The sequence below is a fragment of the Leucoraja erinacea genome, unplaced genomic scaffold, assembly GCF_028641065.1.
Source record: "Leucoraja erinacea ecotype New England unplaced genomic scaffold, Leri_hhj_1 Leri_705S, whole genome shotgun sequence".
In the NCBI taxonomy this organism is placed as follows: Eukaryota; Metazoa; Chordata; class Chondrichthyes; order Rajiformes; family Rajidae; genus Leucoraja; species Leucoraja erinaceus.
In genome coordinates, this window is record NW_026576625.1 from 47001 (window position 1) to 65000 (window position 18000).

The 18000-nt window shown below is 48.0% G+C and overlaps 1 protein-coding gene across 1 annotated transcript in view; it reads left to right on the forward strand.

Moving 5' to 3' along the window:
• The window catches only part of stx5a (syntaxin 5A), a 45463-nt gene that overhangs the window by 26371 nt on the left and 1092 nt on the right, over nucleotides 1-18000 (forward strand). The window contains exons 5-10 of the mRNA XM_055631279.1: nucleotides 3999-4069; nucleotides 5753-5866; nucleotides 7307-7363; nucleotides 11173-11257; nucleotides 14689-14789; nucleotides 15377-15498. Coding sequence (XP_055487254.1) covers nucleotides 3999-4069; nucleotides 5753-5866; nucleotides 7307-7363; nucleotides 11173-11257; nucleotides 14689-14789; nucleotides 15377-15498 — 550 coding nt within the window. The remainder of the gene's footprint in view (nucleotides 1-3998; nucleotides 4070-5752; nucleotides 5867-7306; nucleotides 7364-11172; nucleotides 11258-14688; nucleotides 14790-15376; nucleotides 15499-18000) is intronic.

The window sequence follows — 18000 nt, forward strand, 5'->3', positions numbered from 1 at the left end:
GCCGGACGGAGCCCCCAGCTCCGCGATGTTGGGAGTCGGCGACCAGGTAGGGGACTACACGGCGACCCGGTAAGGCATTGGCCGCTCCCCGCCTCTCCGACTAGGTAGGGGACTAAGAATTAAAGTTTCCCCCTTCACCGCATAAAATCTCTCCAAACTAACCGACTAACATTTATGCAATGATTTACAATGATTCCCCGGTCTCCGGGGAGGAGGCAGTCGCTCCAGACTTTTCAAGCCGCCCGCGCTACCTATCTAATCTACGCTAAAAACCTTCCATTCGGAAATCCGAAAATGTCCGAAATCCGACAAGTGTCTGGTCCCAAGGCTTTCGGATAAAAGGTTGTGCACCTGTACTGTAACTCTAAAAATTATAGCAGATTAAATCTATTAGTATTTTAAATGTCAAGGTCTGGATGATTATTTTTGTGAGCTTTGATCTGCCTGCCCTGCTAGAGGTTTAAACAGCGCTGTCAGTTTAGCGCGTGGGATTTTAAACGAGCAGCGCTATGGGTTCAGAATCATAACGCTTCCAGCTGGAGCGCCATTATCTTTACACACAGCGCCATGGCCACCAAGACTGTTCGGGAAGGGAGAGGGAGGGAGAAAAAAAGGAAGGAGGGAGGGAGAGAGGGAGAAAGTGGGAGGGAAAGAGAGGAAGGAGGGAGAGGGAGGCTTCCAAAATGGCTTCTAAATCATCGTCTGGTGGTAAAAGCAAGAAGCAGCCGTTGAAACAGAAGTATACAAAGAGATGGCAATGAATACACTGTCAAGTAAGGTGCATAGAAGACATTTGGTAGCAAAGTTGTGCATTCTTGTGCACTTACATGGGCATGACCACACATAAAAAAAACAACATTTTTTTCAGCAAAATGGCACCTCGTAAAAATACTGATTTCCTCAGCAAAATACTGATTTTCAGGTACTAGAATACTGAAATGCTCTGACAAAACTTGGCAGCTCGGGATAATATCATACATAGACATCATCGCCAAACTTAAGTACAATAGGTGGTGCAAAAGGGAAGATACGGAGTGCAGAATCTACAATGCCCTCCATAATGTTTGGGACAAAGACATAGAAACATAGAATATAGGTGCAGGAGTAGGCCCTTCGAGCCTGTACCGCCATTCAATATGATCATGGCTGATCATCCAACTCAGTATCCCGTACCTGCCTTCTCTCCATACCCCCTGATCCCTTTAGCCACAAGGGCCGCATCTAACTCCCTCTTCAATATAGCCAATGAACTGTGTGGCCTCAACTACCTTCTGTGGCAGAGAATTCCACAGATTCACCACCTCTGTGTGAAAAATATTTTTCTCATCTCGGTCCTAAAAGATTTCCCCCTTATCCTTAAAGACCTCTGTACTCCGCAATTTGAGATTTGCAATAGAAAAAAATCACATGTGGTTAAAGTGCACATTGTCAGATTTTAATAAAGGCCGTTTTTATCCATTTTGGTTTCACCATGTAGAGATTACGGCAGTGTTTATACATAGTCCCCCCCATGTCAGGGCATAAATACATTCAAAGGAGCAGAATTAGGCCCACAGAGCCATGCTATTCAATCATGGCTGATCTATCTTTCCGTCTCAACTGCATTCTCCCACTTTCTGTAAAATAAAAACCTTGCTCCTTTATACCTCTCACCTTGAGGCTATGCCCTCTATATTATACCTCTCACCTTGAGGCTATGCCCTCTATATTTCCGCCTTTTGTGAAAGGTCACGACTTCCTCAGCATTACATCCCTGTTTTTGTATTTTAGTCCTCTTAACCATATAACAATTACAGCACGGAAACAGGCCATCTTGACCCTTCTAGTCCATGCCGAATACATAATCTCCCCTAGTCCCATCTACCTAAGCTCAGACCATAACCCTCCATTCCCTTCCCATCCATATAACTATCCAATTTATTTTTAAATGATAAAAACGAACCTGCCTCCACCACCTTCACTGGAAGCTCATTCCACACAGCTACCACTCTCTGAGTAAAGAAGTTCCCCCTCATGTTACCCCTAAACTTTAGTCCCTCAATTCTCAAGTCATGTCCCCTTGTTTGAATCTTCCCTACTCTCAGTGGGAAAAGCTTTTCCACGTCAACTCTGTCTATCCCTCTCATCATTTAAAAAACCTCTATCAAGTCCCCCCCTTCTGCGCTCCAAAGAATAAAGCCCTAACTTGTTCAACCTTTCTCTGTAACTTAGTTGCTGAAACCCAGGCAACATTCTAGTAAATCTCCTCTGTACTCTCTCTATTTTGTTGACATCCTTCCTATAATTAGGCAACCAAAATTGTACACCATACTCCAGAATTGGCCTCACCAATGCCTTGTACAATTAACATTACATCCCAACTTCTATACTCAGTGCTCTGATTTATAAAGGCCAGCACACCAAAAGCTTTCTTTACCACCCTAGCTACATGAGATTCCACTTTCAGGGAACTGTGCACAGTTATTCCCAGATCCCTCTGTTCACCTACATTCTTCAATTCCCTACCATTTACCATGTACGTCCTATTTTGATTTGTCCTGCCAAGATGTAGCACCTCACACTTATCAGCATTAAACTCCATCTGCCATCTTTCAGCCCACTCTTCCAACTGGCATAAATCTCTCTGTAGACTTTGAAACTCTACTTCATTACCCGCAACCCCACCTATCTTAGTATCATATGCATACTTAAAATAAATGCTAGCATTGCGTTTGCCTTCCTTGCTACTGCTTCGACTCGCAAATTGACTTTTTGGCACTCCCCTTGTACCTCCGATTCCCTCCCCATTTAGAAAATCCTCTACGCCTTGATTCCTACGACCAAAATGCATGACTCCACACTTTGCTATACTATATTCCATCTGCCACTTCTCAGCCCACTCTCCCAACCTGTCCAAGTCCTTCTGCAGAGTCCCTGCTTTCTCTACACTGCCTGTATTACACTATATACTACGGATTGCACGGTGGCACAGATTGTGTAGAGAGAGTACAGAGGAGATTTACTAGCATGTTGCCTGGGTTTCAACAACTAAGTTACAGAGATAGGTTGAACAAGTTAGGTCTTTATTCTCTGGAGCGCAGAAGGTTAAGGGGGGACTTGATAGAGGTCTTTAAAATGATGAGAGGGATAGACAGAGTTGACGTGGACAAGCTTTTACCTTTGAGAATAGGGAAGATTCAAACAAGAGGACATGACTTCAGAATTAAGGGACAGAAGTTTAGGGGTAACATGAGGGGGAACTTCTTTACTCAGAGAGTGGTAGCGGTGTGGAATGAGCTTCCAGTGGAAGTGGTGGAGGCAGGTTCGTTGGTATCATTTAAAAATAAATTGGATAGGCATATGGATGAGAAGGGAATGGAGGGTTATGGTATGAGTGCAGGCAGGTGGGACTAAGGGGAAAAAAAGTTGTTCGGCACGGACTTGTAGGGTCGAGATGGCCTGTTTCCGTGCTGTAATTGTTATATGGTTATATGGTGTGCAGTTTTGGTCTCCACATTTGAGGAAGGACATCCTTGCTATTGAGGGAGTGCAGCGTAGGTTTACAAGGTTAATTCCCGGGATGGCGGGACTGTCATATGCTGAGAGAATGGAGCGGCTGGGCTTGTACACTCTGGAGTTTAGAAGGATGAGATGGGATCTTATTGAAACATGTAAGATTATTAAGGGATTGGATACACTAGTGGCAGGAAACATGTTCCTGTTGTTGGAGTCCAGAACTAGGGGCCATAATTTAAGAATAAGGGGTAAGCCATTTAGAACGGGGATGAGGAAACACTTTATCACACAGAGAGTTGTGAGTCTGTGGAATTCCCTGGATGCTTTGAAGAGAGAGTTATTTAGGGCTCTTAACGATATGGGGAGAAGGCAGGAACGGGGTACTGATTGTGGATGATCAGCCATGATCACATTGAATGGCGGCGCTGGCTTGAAGGGCTGAATGGCCTCTACTCCTGCACCTATTGCCTATTGACTGACGGTAATTCTTGGTCTTGTTACAGTGGCAAAGCGGAAATCACTCTTCGATGACAAAGCCGTTGAAATTGAAGAATTGACGTACATCATCAAACAGGTTTGGCGACTTTAAATGCCTCGTGGCTGTTTTCTTTTCTTGTTAAGTTGTGTTTTCTCACTGCTTTTCACACGTCAAGATGGGGAACCAGCGTTGATCCAACAGAGAACAACCTGTGGGAGAAGTGAGGCAGATGGGAGGTCAGGACCGCCTCGGTTCTAAACGTGAATACAATGAACCAATACCTATATCAAATAACAAAACTTCGGACAAAATGTGTAGGAAGGCACAGGAAGGTGATGAGTCAGAGTACAGCAGGCAGTGAAGAAAGCCAATGGCATGTTGGCCTTTATAACAAGAGGAATCGAGTATAGGAGTAAAGAGGTCCTTCTGCAGTTGTACAGGGCCCTAGCGAGACCACACCTGGAGTATTGTGTGCAGTTTTGGTCCCCTAATTTGAGGAAGGACATTCTTGCTATTGAGGGAGTGCAGCGTAGGTTCACAAGGTCAAGTCAAGTCAAGTTTATTTGTCACATACAAATACGAGATGTGCAGTGAAATGAAAGTGGCAATGCTCGCGGACTTTTGTGCAAAAGACAAACAACAAAACAACCAAACAAATTATAAACACAATCATAACACACATATTCTTTTACATACTAGCCAAAGGTTAATTCCAGGGATGGCGGGACTGTCATATGCTGAGAGAATGGAGCAGCTGGGCTTGTACACTCTGGAGTTTAGAAGGATGAGAGGGTATCTCATTGAAACATATAAGATTCTTAAGGGCTTGGACACGGTAGAGGCAGGAAACATGTTCCCGATGTTGGGGAAGTCCAGAACCAGGGGCCACACACAGTTTAAGGATAAGGGGTCGGTCATTTAGAACGGAGATGAGGAAAAACTTTTTCACCCAGAGAGTTGTGAATCTGTGGAACTCTCTGCCTCAGAAGGCAGTGGATGTTTTCAAGAGAAAGTTAGATAGAGTTCTTAAAGATAGCGGAGTCAAGGGATATGAGGAGAAGGCAGGAACAGTGTACTGATTGGATGATCAGCCATGGTCACAGTGAATGGCGGTGCTGGCTCGAAGGGCCGAATGGCCTACTCCTGCACCTATTGTCTATTGTCCTAACCCCATTCTCCTGCCTTCTCCCCATAACCCCTGACACCCATACTAATCACAAATCTATCTCTGCCTTAAACATATCCACTGACTTGGCCTCCACAGCTGTCTGCGGCAAAGAATTCCACAGATTCACCACCCTCTGACTAAAGAAATTCCTCCTCATCTCCTTCCTTAAAAGAACGTCCTCAAATTCTGAGGCTGTGCCCTCTGGTCCTAGACTCTCCCACTAGTGGAAACATCCTCTCCACATCCACTCTACCCAAGCCTTTCACTATTCTGTATGTTTCAATGAGGTCCCCTCTCCCTCCCTTCTCATCCTTCTAAACTCCAGCGAGAACAGGCCCAGAGCTGTCAAACGCTCATCATAGGTTAACCTATTTTTGGAGAAAATCCCACGCAGGTCACGGGGAGAACGTGCAAACTCCGTACCGGCAGTACTTGTAATCGGGATTGAACGCAGGACTCTGGTGCTGGGAGCGCTGCAAGGCAGCTTCCATTCACCATTCACCACGGGCAAAATGGCCGCCACCACGGGCAAAATGGCTGCCGCCCCGAGCTGTCGGACGGTGAGGCAGCGTGGGTTTCCTCATTGACATTTGCCCCTTGCTCTTCTCCAGGATATAAACAGCCTGAACAAGCAGATCGCACAGCTTCAAGACTTTGTCCGGGCCAAGGGGGGCCAGACAAGGCACTTACAGACGCATTCCAACACCATTGTGGTGTCACTGCAGGTAAACCCAGGCTCTCGGTTCCCCCGAACACACCCGCTCCCCCCCCCGTGCTAGAGAAATCAATCCAGGACTCGGGCTTACGGAGAGCGAGACTTCATTAGGTGATATCATGGAGGAACGGCACCCGGGAGAGACAGCTCCTCAAGGTTACAGAGACGTCACGAGGTTATATACTGCCTTAACGTTTCGCTACACAGACCCCTTACATAGTTGAGGCAAAGAATGACAACATCACACACACACACACAAATAAACAGACGTCTGCCTGGCACAAAAAGCTGTAGAAACTCCGGCAGCATCTCTGGAGAGAAGGAATGGGTGTCGTTCCGGGTTGAGACCGTCACCCACTCCTCCTCTCCAGAGTTGCTGTTACTCCAGCTTTTTATGTCTATCTTTGATTTAAGATATAGATAGATATGCCATTTATTGTCACTATACATGTACAATGAAATTAAAAGCTGCTCGTACTCAGTGCATACATATAATTTAGTACAAAAAACAAGAAACAGAAAACAAAAACAGAAGGGAGAAGGGGGGGGATAGGTGCACAATTCTGCGGCGCTATATACATATATACAGATGGAAGTCCGGGTGTTGGGCTGTGAAGTCAGTGCATGTGTGAATTTGAATTAAGAGTAGTTATAATTTTCGGAAAACAACTATTCCTGAGTCTATTTGTCCTGGATTTGATGCACCTATAGCGCCTTCCAGAGGGCAGCAGGTCGAACAGTCCAAACGCAGGATGGGAGCTGTCTTTGATGATATTCTTTGCCCTGCTAAGGCAGCGGGAGGTGTAAATATCCATCAGGGAGGGGAGAGGGCAACCAATGATCTTCTGTGCTGTCCTAGTTACCCTCTGAAGCCTCTCCCTGTCTGCCATGGTGCAGCTGCCATACCATGCTGTAATGCAGTATGTCAGCTCTTAAACTGCAGATGCTGGTTAAACCAGCATCTGCAGTTCCTTCCTACACAGATGTCTGCGCTGTTGACTGAGCAGTTAGCAGCATTAAAATCACACTATAAGGAACAGGTGGCTCTCCTATGAACCAGGCGGCATCTCCCTAGTCCCGCAATAAATAGGTGTCAACATGCACGACAGTTAAGGGCCTGTCCCACTTGCGTGATTTTTATTCGGCGACATGCCGGCACCTGTCATAGTCGCCGAAAATCTTCAACATGTTGAAAATCCAGCGGTGACCAGAAAGAGGTACGAGACTCTTTGGCCCAAAGAGTCGTACCTTAGTCTGGTCGCTGCTGGATTTTCAACCAGTCGGAGATTCCTGCTGCGACTATGACGGGTGCCAGCAAGTCGCCGAATAAAATCACGTCTTAATAGTTTTAACAACATTCTCTCACACAGCGGGCAGCGGCTGGGGCTCCAGTCCCCCGACTGACTTGCACTGAGAACGTTTAACCTCTCCCTTTCCTTCCATCCCGCAGTCCAGGCTGGCATCCATGTCGAATGATTTTAAGTCGGTTCTGGAAGTGAGGACAGAGGTAGGTGGTGATCGCTTAGTTTTTGTTTTATTCACAACACCTTGGTTTCGCCTCCTAGTGGTTTATCATCACACCTGCCCATAGACAACAGGTGCAGGAGTAGAGGCCCTTCCGCCCGTCGAGCCAGCACCGCCATTCAATGTGATCATGGCTGATCATCCACAATCACTACCCCGTTCCTGCTTTTCCCCCCATATCCCTTGATTGGAGCAGGGAGGTTCTACTGCAGTTGTACAGGGTCTTGGTGAGACCACACCTGGAGTATTGCGTACAGTTTTGGTCTCCAAATCTGAGGAAGGACATTATTGCCATAGAGGGAGCGCAGAGAAGGTTCACCAGACTGATTCCTGGGATGTCAGGACTGTCTTATGAAGAAAGACTGGATAGACTTGGTTTATACTCTCTAGAATTTAGGAGATTGAGAGGGGATCTTATAGAAACTTACAACATTCTTAAGGGGTTGGACAGGCTAGATGCAGGAAGGTTGCTCCCGATGTTGGGGAAGTCCAGGACAAGGCGTCACAGCTTAAGGATAAGGGGGAAATCCTTTAAAACCGAGATGAGAAGAACTTTTTTCACACAGAGAGTGGTGAATCTCTGGAACTCTCTGCCACAGAGGGTAGTCGAGGCCAGTTCATTGGCTATATTTAAGAGGGAGTTAGATGTGGCCCTTGTGGCTAAGGGGATCAGAGGGTGTGGAGACAAGGCAGGTACGGGATACTGAGTTGGATGATCAGCCATGATCATATTGAATGGCGGTGCAGGCTCGAAGGGCCGAAAGGCCTACTCCTGCACCTAATTTCTATGTTTCTATATTTCTAATAGCAAGAATGTCCTTCCTCGAATTAGGGGACCAAAACTGCACACAATACTCCAGGTGTGGTCTCACTAGGGGCTCTGTACAACAGCAGAAGGACCTGCTTGCCAACAGACAGTGAAATTCTTCATCATATGGTCGTGTTATAGTAGTATTCGGCCATTCAGCCCATCAAGTCTACTCCGCCATTCAATTATGGCTGATCTAACTCTCCCTCCCAACTGCATTCTCCTGCCTACTTCCCCATAACATCTGACACCTGTAACTAATGAAGAATCTTATCGATCTGTGCCAGTACACACAGTCCAGTGGAGTATTTCCATAACCCCGACCCCCCGATTAGCATGGGTATAGATATACCCACTGAGCCCACTTGAAAGAGGTGCCGTTTTCAAAGTCGAAGCTCTAGTTTAAATGTTTAGTTTCAGAGACACAGCGCGGACTACAGGCCATTCGGCCCACTGGGTCCGTGCCGGCCAGCGATCCCCGCCCACTAACACTGTCCTACACACACTAGGGAAAATTAACATTTTTCTAACCAAGCCAATTAACCTACAAATGCTGCACGTCTTTGGAGTGCGGGAGGAAACCGGAGCACCCAGAGAAAACCCACGCAGGTTACGGGGAGAACGTGCCAACTCCGTACAGACAGCACCCAGGATCGAATCCCGGCCTCTAAGCATTGTAAGGCAGCAGCTCTACCCACTGCGCCACCGTGCCGTCCCCTATGTGCAGTGTCTGTTCCAGGCAAGATCCAGACTGTTACTGGACTTCAGCCATCTCCTTCTGCAGGTATAGCAGGCAGTGAAGAAAGCTAATGGCCTGTTGACCTTCATTGCCAGAGGATTTGAGTTTAGCAGCAAGGAGGTCCTACTGCAGTTGTACAGTTTCTCCTCACCTCCTCTCTAAAAGAGCGTCCTTTAATTCTGAGGCTGTGCCCTCTGGTCCTAGACTCTCCCACTAGTGGAAACATCCTCTCCACATCCACTCTATCCAGGCCTTTCATTATTCTGTACGTTTCAATGAGGCCCCCCCCCTCATTCTTCTAGACTCCAGCGAGTACAGGCCCGGTGCCGACAATTGCTCATCATACGCTAACCCCACTCATCTGATCTGTCTGGTGGGGGTTAAAAAAAGACAATATTTAGTTTAGCTTTAGAGATACAGCGTGGAAACAGGCCCTTCGGCCCACCGTGTCCGTGCAGACCAGCGATCCCCATCCTACACACACACTGGGGACAATTTACACATTTACACCGAGCCAATTAATCTACAAACCTGCACGTCTTTGGAGTGTGGGAGGAAACCGAAGATCTCGGAGAAAACCCAACGCAGGTCACGGGGAGAACGTGCAAACTCTGTCCAGACAGCACCCGTAGTCGGGATCGAACCCGGGTCTGTGGCGGTAACTCTACTGCTGGGCCGCCGTTATATAGCACAAAACCAAAGCCCTAAGTCCCTGGTACAATCAAGGCAGCTCGTAGTTTGTGATTTAGTTGTGGTTTATAGTCTGATGGATGTCGCGAGGATGTTTCTCCAGAACCTGGCTGTGACACTTTTCAGGCTCTTCTGCAGTTGTACAGGGCCCTGGTGAGACCACACCTGGAGTATTGTGTGCCGTTTTGGTCCCCTAATTTGAGGAAGGACATTCTTGCTATTGAGGGAGCCCAGCGTAGGTTCACCAGGTTAAAACAAGTAAATTACAAATATATAAATAAAATGAAACAAAAACAACATAGTGGAGTTACATAGAAACATAGACATAGAAATTAGGTGCAGGAGTAGGCCATTCAGCCCTTCGAGCCTGCACCGCCATTCAATATGATCATGGCTGATCATCCAACTCAGTATCCCGTACCTGCCTTCTCTCCACACCCTCTGATCCCCTTAGCCACAAGGGCCACATCTAACTCCCTCTTAAATATAGCCAATGAACTGTGGCCTCGACTACCCTCTGTGGCAGAGAGTTCCAGAGATTCACCACTCTCTGTGTGAAAAAAGTTCTTCTCATCTCAGTTTTAAAGGATTTCCCCCTTATCCTTAAGCTGTGACCCCTTGTCCTGGACTTCCCCAACATCGGGAACAATCTTCCTGCACCTAGCCCGTCCAACCCCTTAAGAATTTTGTAAGTTTCTATAAGATCCCCTCTCAGTCTCCTAAATTCTAGAGAGTATAAACCAAGTCTATCCAGTCTTTCTTCATAAGACAGTGCTGACATCCCAGGAATCAGTCTGGTGAACCTATGGCAAGAATGTCCTTCCTCAGATTTGGAGACCAAAACTGTACGCAATACTCCAGGTGTGTTGCATACAGTGGGATAGGCCAGTCTGTACTGGTGAGTTTTGAGGGAGGTTTTAAAGGTGGGGTGAGACTCCATGGTACGGATTGATACTAAGTAAGTACGTTTATTGGCCAAGTATTCACATACAAGGAATTTGCCTTGGTGCTCCGCCCACAAGTAACAACATGACACACAGTGACAGTTACGAATGACTCAGAAAACACTAAACATTAATAATAATAAAACATGAATGATAAAACACCATTGATCAAGCATGTGAACCAACAAAATACCACAGCAAGGGGAGGCTACAGATTTTTGGCTGTTGAGTAGAGCAACTACTCGTGGATAAAAACTGTTTTTATGTCTGGCTGTGGCAGCTTTGACAGTCCGGAGTCGCCTTCCAGAGGGAAGTGATTCAAAGAGTTTGTGGCCAGGGTGAGAGGGGTCAGAGATGATCTTGCCCCTGGCCCTTGCAGTGTACAGTTGGTCCATGGAGGGAAGGTTGCAGCCAATAACCTTCTCTGCTGATCGACCGGACGATTCGCTGCAGCCTCCAGCTGTCGTGCTTGGTGGCTGAGTGGGATGGTTATTCTCCAGCATTTTGTGTCTTATCTTCAATTTAAACCAGCATCTGCAGTTCTTTCCTACACAGAGGGGGCTATTTTGCTTTGTGTCTAGTGTTTGATTCATTCTTTTCCTGCCAAACAGAATCTGAAAATGCAGCGGAACAGGAGAGAACAGTTCTCCCAAGCGACAGTGTCCAGCCTTCCCCCTTCAGCTGCTAACGGTTATGGTAAGCACTGATTTTGTTGCGTATCCGGGTGTGGGATGCTGCAGTGCTGTGGCCCCTTAATGGCGGTGCTGACTCGAAGGGCCGAATGGCCTCGACTCCTGCACCTATTGTCTATTATCAGTGAACGGGCGGGCACACACCCTTTAAATCTGAGGCTGTGCCCTCTGGTCCTAGACTCTCCCACTAGTGGAAACATCCTCTCCACATCCACTCTATCCAGGCCTTTCACTATTCTGCAAGTTTCAATGAGGATACAGATCACAAGATGGATATACAGTGCACTGTTCTGTGAATGGAGGAATATAGAAACATAGATGCAGGAGTAGGCCATTCGGCCCTTCGAGCCAGCACGGCCATTCAATATGATCACGGCTGATCATCCACAATCAGTGCCCCGTTCCTGCTTTCTCCCCATATCCCTTGATTCCCTAAGAGCTAAATCCAACTCTCTCTTGAAAACATCCAGTGAAATGGCCTCCAGCGCCTTCTGTGGCCGAGAATCCCACAGATTCACAACTCTCTGGGTGAAAATGTTATTCCTCATCTCAGTCCTTAATGGCCAACCCCTTATTCCTAAACTGTGGCCCCTGTTTCTGGACTTCCCCAACATGGGGAACATGTTTCCTGCATCTATCCTGTCCAATCCCTTAATCCCTTTCATATGTTTTTATAAAATTCCCTCTCATCCTTCTAAGTTTCAGTGAATAGAATGCGTTTCGATTCCTGACAAGGCAGAGTGGTCTGCTAATAGTGTCAAATAACTCGAGTCACTTTTATTTCTACAGCTCATTTAAAAAACTACTCTCGTTGGCCAAAGTGCTTGACATTGGTGGAGGTACTAATGTTATACAAGAGTGGTTCATAGATTAAGTACATACATCACTACACACCCTCCCTCAGAGGACGTCAAGAAAGGCTTGAGAGTAAAGATGAGTTTTAAGTCTCGACTTAAACTTTTGATAGAGGTCTTTAAAATGATGAGAGGGATAGGCAGAGTTGACGTGGATGAGCTTTTCCCATTGAGAGTAGGGAAGATTCAAACTAGAGGACAGGACTTTAGAATTAAGGGACAGAAGTTTAGGGGGAACTTCTTTACTCAGAGAGTGGTAGCTGTGTGGAATGAGCTTCCAGTGGAAGTGGTGTGGCAGGTTCGATTTTATCATTTAAAAATAAATTGGATAGGTGTATGGATCGGAAAGGAATGGAGGTTATGGTCTGAGTGCAGGTAGATGGGACTAGGGGAGAGTAAGTGTTCGGCACGGACTTGTAGGGTCGAGATGGCCTGTTTCCGTGCTGTACTTGGTATATGGTTAAAAAAAGTTGATGGAGGGGGCAGTTCTGAGTATAGGAGCAGGGAGGTTCTACTGCATTTGTACAGGGTCTTGGTGAGACCACACCTGGAGTATTGCGTACAGTTTTGGTCTCCTAATCTGAGGAAGGACATTATTGCCATAGAGGGAGTGCAGAGAAGGTTCACCAGACTGATTCCTGGGATGTCAGGACTGTCTTATGAAGAAAGACTGGGTATACTTGGTTTATACTCTCTAGAATTTAGGAGATTGAGAGGGGATCTTATAGAAACTTACAAAATTCTTAAGGGGTTGGACAGGCTAGATGCAGGAAGATTGTTCCCGATGTTAGGGAAGTCTAGAACAAGGGGTCACAGCTTAAGGATAAGGGGGAAATCCTTTAAAACCGAGATGAGAAGAACATTTTTCACACAGAGAGTGGTGAATCTCTGGAACTCTCTGCCACAGAGGGTAGTTGAGGCCACACACAGTTCATTGGCTATATTTAAGAGGGAGTTAGATGTGGCCCTTGTGGCTAAAGGGATCAGGGAGTATGGAGAGAAGGCAGGTACGGGATACTGAGTTGGATGATCAGCCATGATCATATTGAATGGCGGTGCAGGCTCGAAGGGCCGAATGGCCTACTCCTGCACCTAATTTCTATGTTTCTATGTAGGGCTGAGGTGGCCTGTTTCCGTGCTGTAATTGGTATATGGTTGAAGAAGTTGGTGGAGGTGGCGGTTCTGATGGGAAGGGGGATGCTGTTCCGCTGTTCGACAGTCTAGGAGCTGCAACCGCAAATGAGCGGTCGATCGCCCCTGAGCTTATGCCTAGACGTTCAGTAACCCCAAGTTGGCCGATCCGAGGGACCTGGAGGTGGTGTGGTGGGTGAGAAGACGTTTGATGTAGGTGGGGGCTTTGTAGACATGGTGCATCTTGAAATTCGTGAGGGCAGTGGTTTAGGATTGTCACGTGTACCGAGATACAGTGAAATGCCGTTCAATTAAAATCAGATCATGCCATCCAGATCCACCGCCGATTTTCCGACAGCTTGGTCTGTACATTCTGTCCGTGACCACGTGGGTTTTCTCCGGGAGCTCCGGTTTCCTCCCACACTCCGAAGACGTGCAAGTTTGTAGGCTAATTGGCTTCGGTAAGAATTGTAAATTGTCCCTCGTCAGCAATCACTCGAAACATCCTCTTTTGGGAGGTCGCCCGTGCGTGACTTTGTTCAAGTTCAAGTTCAAGTGAGTTTATTGTCATGTGTCCCTGTATAGGACAATGCAATTCTTGCTTTGCTTCAGCACACAGAACATAGTAGGCATTTACTACAAAACAGATCAGTGTGTCCATATACCATGATATAAATATATACACACACATGGATAAATAAACTGATGAAGTGCAAATAACAGATAATGGGTTATTAATAATCAGAGTTTTGTCCGAGCCAGGTTTAATAGCCTGATGGCTGTGGGGAAGTAGCTATTCCTGAACCTGGACGTTGCAGTCTTCAGGCTAAAGGTAGCAGGGAGATGAGTGTGTGGCCAGGATGGTGTGGGTCTTTGATGATACTGCATGGGGAGACTGGTGCACAGACGGTCCTTGACAGATCTGGGTCAGGATCCAGTGGCGTGGAGTCCAAGACGACCGGAGACTCTTTTCTGCCGCAGCCTTCATCCGCCTTCCCAGCCGTCGTGACCTGTTCCTCCACTAAGGTCAGCCATCGTCCTCCGCCTGTTCCACCATTGAGGTCTTGGTTGGATTGGCTCTTTGTCAGAGACCTCTCCCCCCTCCCCCTCGACCTCACCGCCATGGGTGGCCCTACCTGGAGCATAGATAGCTCCAGACGGCATCGATCTCAGGATCTCAGGTCCACACGAGCTTCTCCTCCACGACAAGGTGACAATCCACGGAGAAGAAATTGCCTCTCGTGTGCGTAGGGTAGTGCTAGATTACGGAGTGGACTCAGTGGGCTGAAGGTGCTGGCTCCGTGCTGTACCTCTTGGCTAAACTGGTGGTCTGGCACCTCCGTTAATGCGGACAAGATTACGAGAACACGCTGTAAATTGTCACCCCCTCACCTCCCTCCTCTCCTCTCCCCACCCCTCCCCTCCCCTCCCCCCCCCTCCCCTCCACCAGGAGGCTCGGTGCTGATGAAGGATGACGCGCGACGGTCCGGAGATGTCGCCATCGACATGGACGACAAGACCAGCCAGCAACTACAGCTCATCGACGAGCAGGTGAGGAGGCTCACAGCTGCCGTCTCTTCTACCGACTCCCCCAACCCCACTGCCCGACACCCCATCCCCTCCATCCTCCCGTCTCCCTCTCCCCAACCCCTTACTCTCCATCCTCCCACCAACCCCATCACCCGAACCCTTACGCTCGCGTTCCCCAATCCCTAACCCTCGTGCCTGACCCCTCACCCTCCATCACCTTCCCTTCTCCTTGACCCTTGACCCTCCCTTCTCCCCTAACCCTTCCTCTTCACCACCCACTCCCCTTCGCCCCCGCCCTCTCCCCATCTCACGCTGTATGACCTGGGTGCCTGGGTTCAATGCTGACCTCGGGTCCCGTCTGTGCGGAGCTTGCAGGCTCTCTGTATCTTTATATCCGGTTTCATCCCGCGTTGCGAAGAGGTGTGGGATTGTAGGTTGGTTGTCCCGCTAGTCTGTCGGGGGGGGGGGGGGGACATACAGAGCCAGTGTGGACGGGTTGGGTTGGGGTAGGCTCGGTGGGCCAAAGGGCCTGCTTCCACGCTGTATGTCCGTAAACACTTCCGGGAATCAATCCGTGTAACTCCGGTCTTCCTTCCCCCCCCCGGCAGGATTCCTACATCCAGAGTCGAGCAGACGTGATGCAGAACATCGAAACGACAATCGTGGAACTGGGCTCCATCTTCCAGCAGCTGGCGCACATGGTGAAGGAACAGGAGGAGACCATACAGAGGTAGGGGTGGTGCGGGCTGGCCCAGGACAGGGGAGGGGGGGGGGGGTTTATTGTCCCGTGTACCGAGGTACAGTGAAAAGCCTCTGTTGCGTGCTAACCAGTCAGCGGAAAGACAATACACGATTACAATCGAGCCGTCCACAGTGTACAGATACAGGATGAAGGGAATAACGTTTAGTGCAAGGTAAAGTCCAATTAAAGATAGTCCCAGGGTCTCCAATGAGGTCGATGTGAGGTCAGGACCGCTCTCTGGTTGTGGTAGGACGGTTCAGTTGCCTGATAACAGCCGGGAAGAAACTGTCCCTGAATCTGGAGGTGTGTGTGTGTGTGTTCGTTTTCACACTTCTGTACCTCTTGCCCGATGGGAGAGGGGTGAAGAGGGAGTGGCCAGGGTGAGACAAGAGTCAGCGCACACGCACGCACACACACACACGCACACACACATCAATAAATGGACAACACACACACACACACACACACACACATCAATGAATGGACACACACACACATGGCAATGAATGGACACACACACACACACACGCCAATGAATGGACACACACACACACACACACGTCAATGAATGGACACACACACACACACACGTCATACACATGGATATACACACACACACACACACACACGTCAATGAATGGACACACACACACACACACACACGTCAATGAATGGACACACACACGCACACACACGCACACACACACGTCAATGAATGGACACACACACACACACACACACACACACACACACACGTCAATGAATGGACACACACACACATACACACGTCAATGAATGGACACACACACACACACAAACGCTCACGCGCACACACACACGTCAGGGCTCTTAAAGATAGTGGAATCGGGATATGATGGGAAGGCAGGAACGGGGTACTGATTGTGGATGATCAGCCATGATCACAGTGAATGTCGGTGCTGGCTCGAAGGGCCGAATGGCCTCTACTCCTGCACCTATTGTCTATTATCAGTGAATGGGCACACACCCTTTAAACCCGAGGCTGTGCCCTCTGGTCCTAGACTCTCCCACTAGTGGAAACATCCTCTCCACCTCCTCTATCCAGGCCTTTCACTATTCTGCAAGTTTCAATGAGGATACAGATCACGAGATGGGTATACAGTGCGCTGTTCTGTGAATGGAGGAATATAGAAACATAGAAAATAGATGCAGAGGTAGGCCATTCGGCCCTTTCAGCCAATACGATCACGGCTGATCATCCAAAATCAGTACCCCGTTCCTGCTTTCTCCCCATATCCCTTGATTCCGTTAGCCCTAAGAGCTAAATCTAACTCTCTCTTGAAAACATCCAATGAATTGGCCTCCACTGCCTTCTGTGGCAGAGAATTCCTCAGATTCACAACTCTCTGGATCAAAACCTTTTTCCTCGTCTCCGTTCTAAATGGCTTACCCCTTATTCCTAAACTGTGGCCCCTGGTTCTGGGCTCCCCCAACATCGGGAACATTTTTCCTGCATCTAGCCTGCCCATTAAGAATGTTATATGTTTCTATAAGATTCTTCTAAATTCCAGTGAATACAAGCCCAGTCGACCCATTCTTTCATCATATGTCAGTCCCGCCATCCCGGGAATTCACCTGGTGAACCTACGCTGGGCTCCCTCAATAGCAAGAATGTCCTTCCTTAAATTTGGAGACCAAAACTGCACACAATACTCCAGGTGTGGTCTCACTAGGGGCTGGTGGGGTATAGGGGTACAGATCACATTCAGGCAAAGGAGGTTCATTTTACTTAGCGACATGTGTTAGTGCTGACATTGTGGGCCGAAGGGCCACTGCTGTCTGTTTGATGAAATTCGAGGACAGCGAGCCAAACCGCGGACGTGGGGAGGGGGGCTGGAACAGCGGGGGTCCGGTGTGTGAGTGTGCGCACTGACTTGTGTGTGAGTGTGACCCGTGCGTGCGTGTGTGTGTGTTTACTGACTGAGTGTTCACTGACTCTGAGTGTGTTCACTAACTCGTGTGTCAGGGTGAGTGAGTGTGTGTTCATTAACTGTGAGTGTGTGTTCATTAACTGTGAGTGTGTGTTCACTAAATGTGTTGGTGTGTTCACTGACTGAGTGTGTGTTCACTGACTGAGTGTGTGTTCACTGACTCGTGTGTCTGTGTTTGAGTGTGTTCACTGACTGTGTGCGTTCACTAAATGTGTGTGTGTGTTCACTAACTGAATGTGTTCACTGACTCGTGAGTCTGTGTGAGAGTGTTCACTGACTGTGTGTGAGTGTGTTCACTGACTCGTGAGTGTGTGTATGTGTGTGTGTGTGAGAGTATGTTCACTGACTCGTGAGTCTGTGTGAGTGTGTGTTCACTGTCGGGAGTGTGTGTTCACTGACTCGTGAGTCTGTGTGAGAGTGTTCACTGACTGTGTGTGTGAGAGTGTTCACTGACTCGTGAGTCTGTGTGTGTGAGAGTGTTCACTGACTGAGTGTGTTCACTAACTGCGTGTTCACTGAC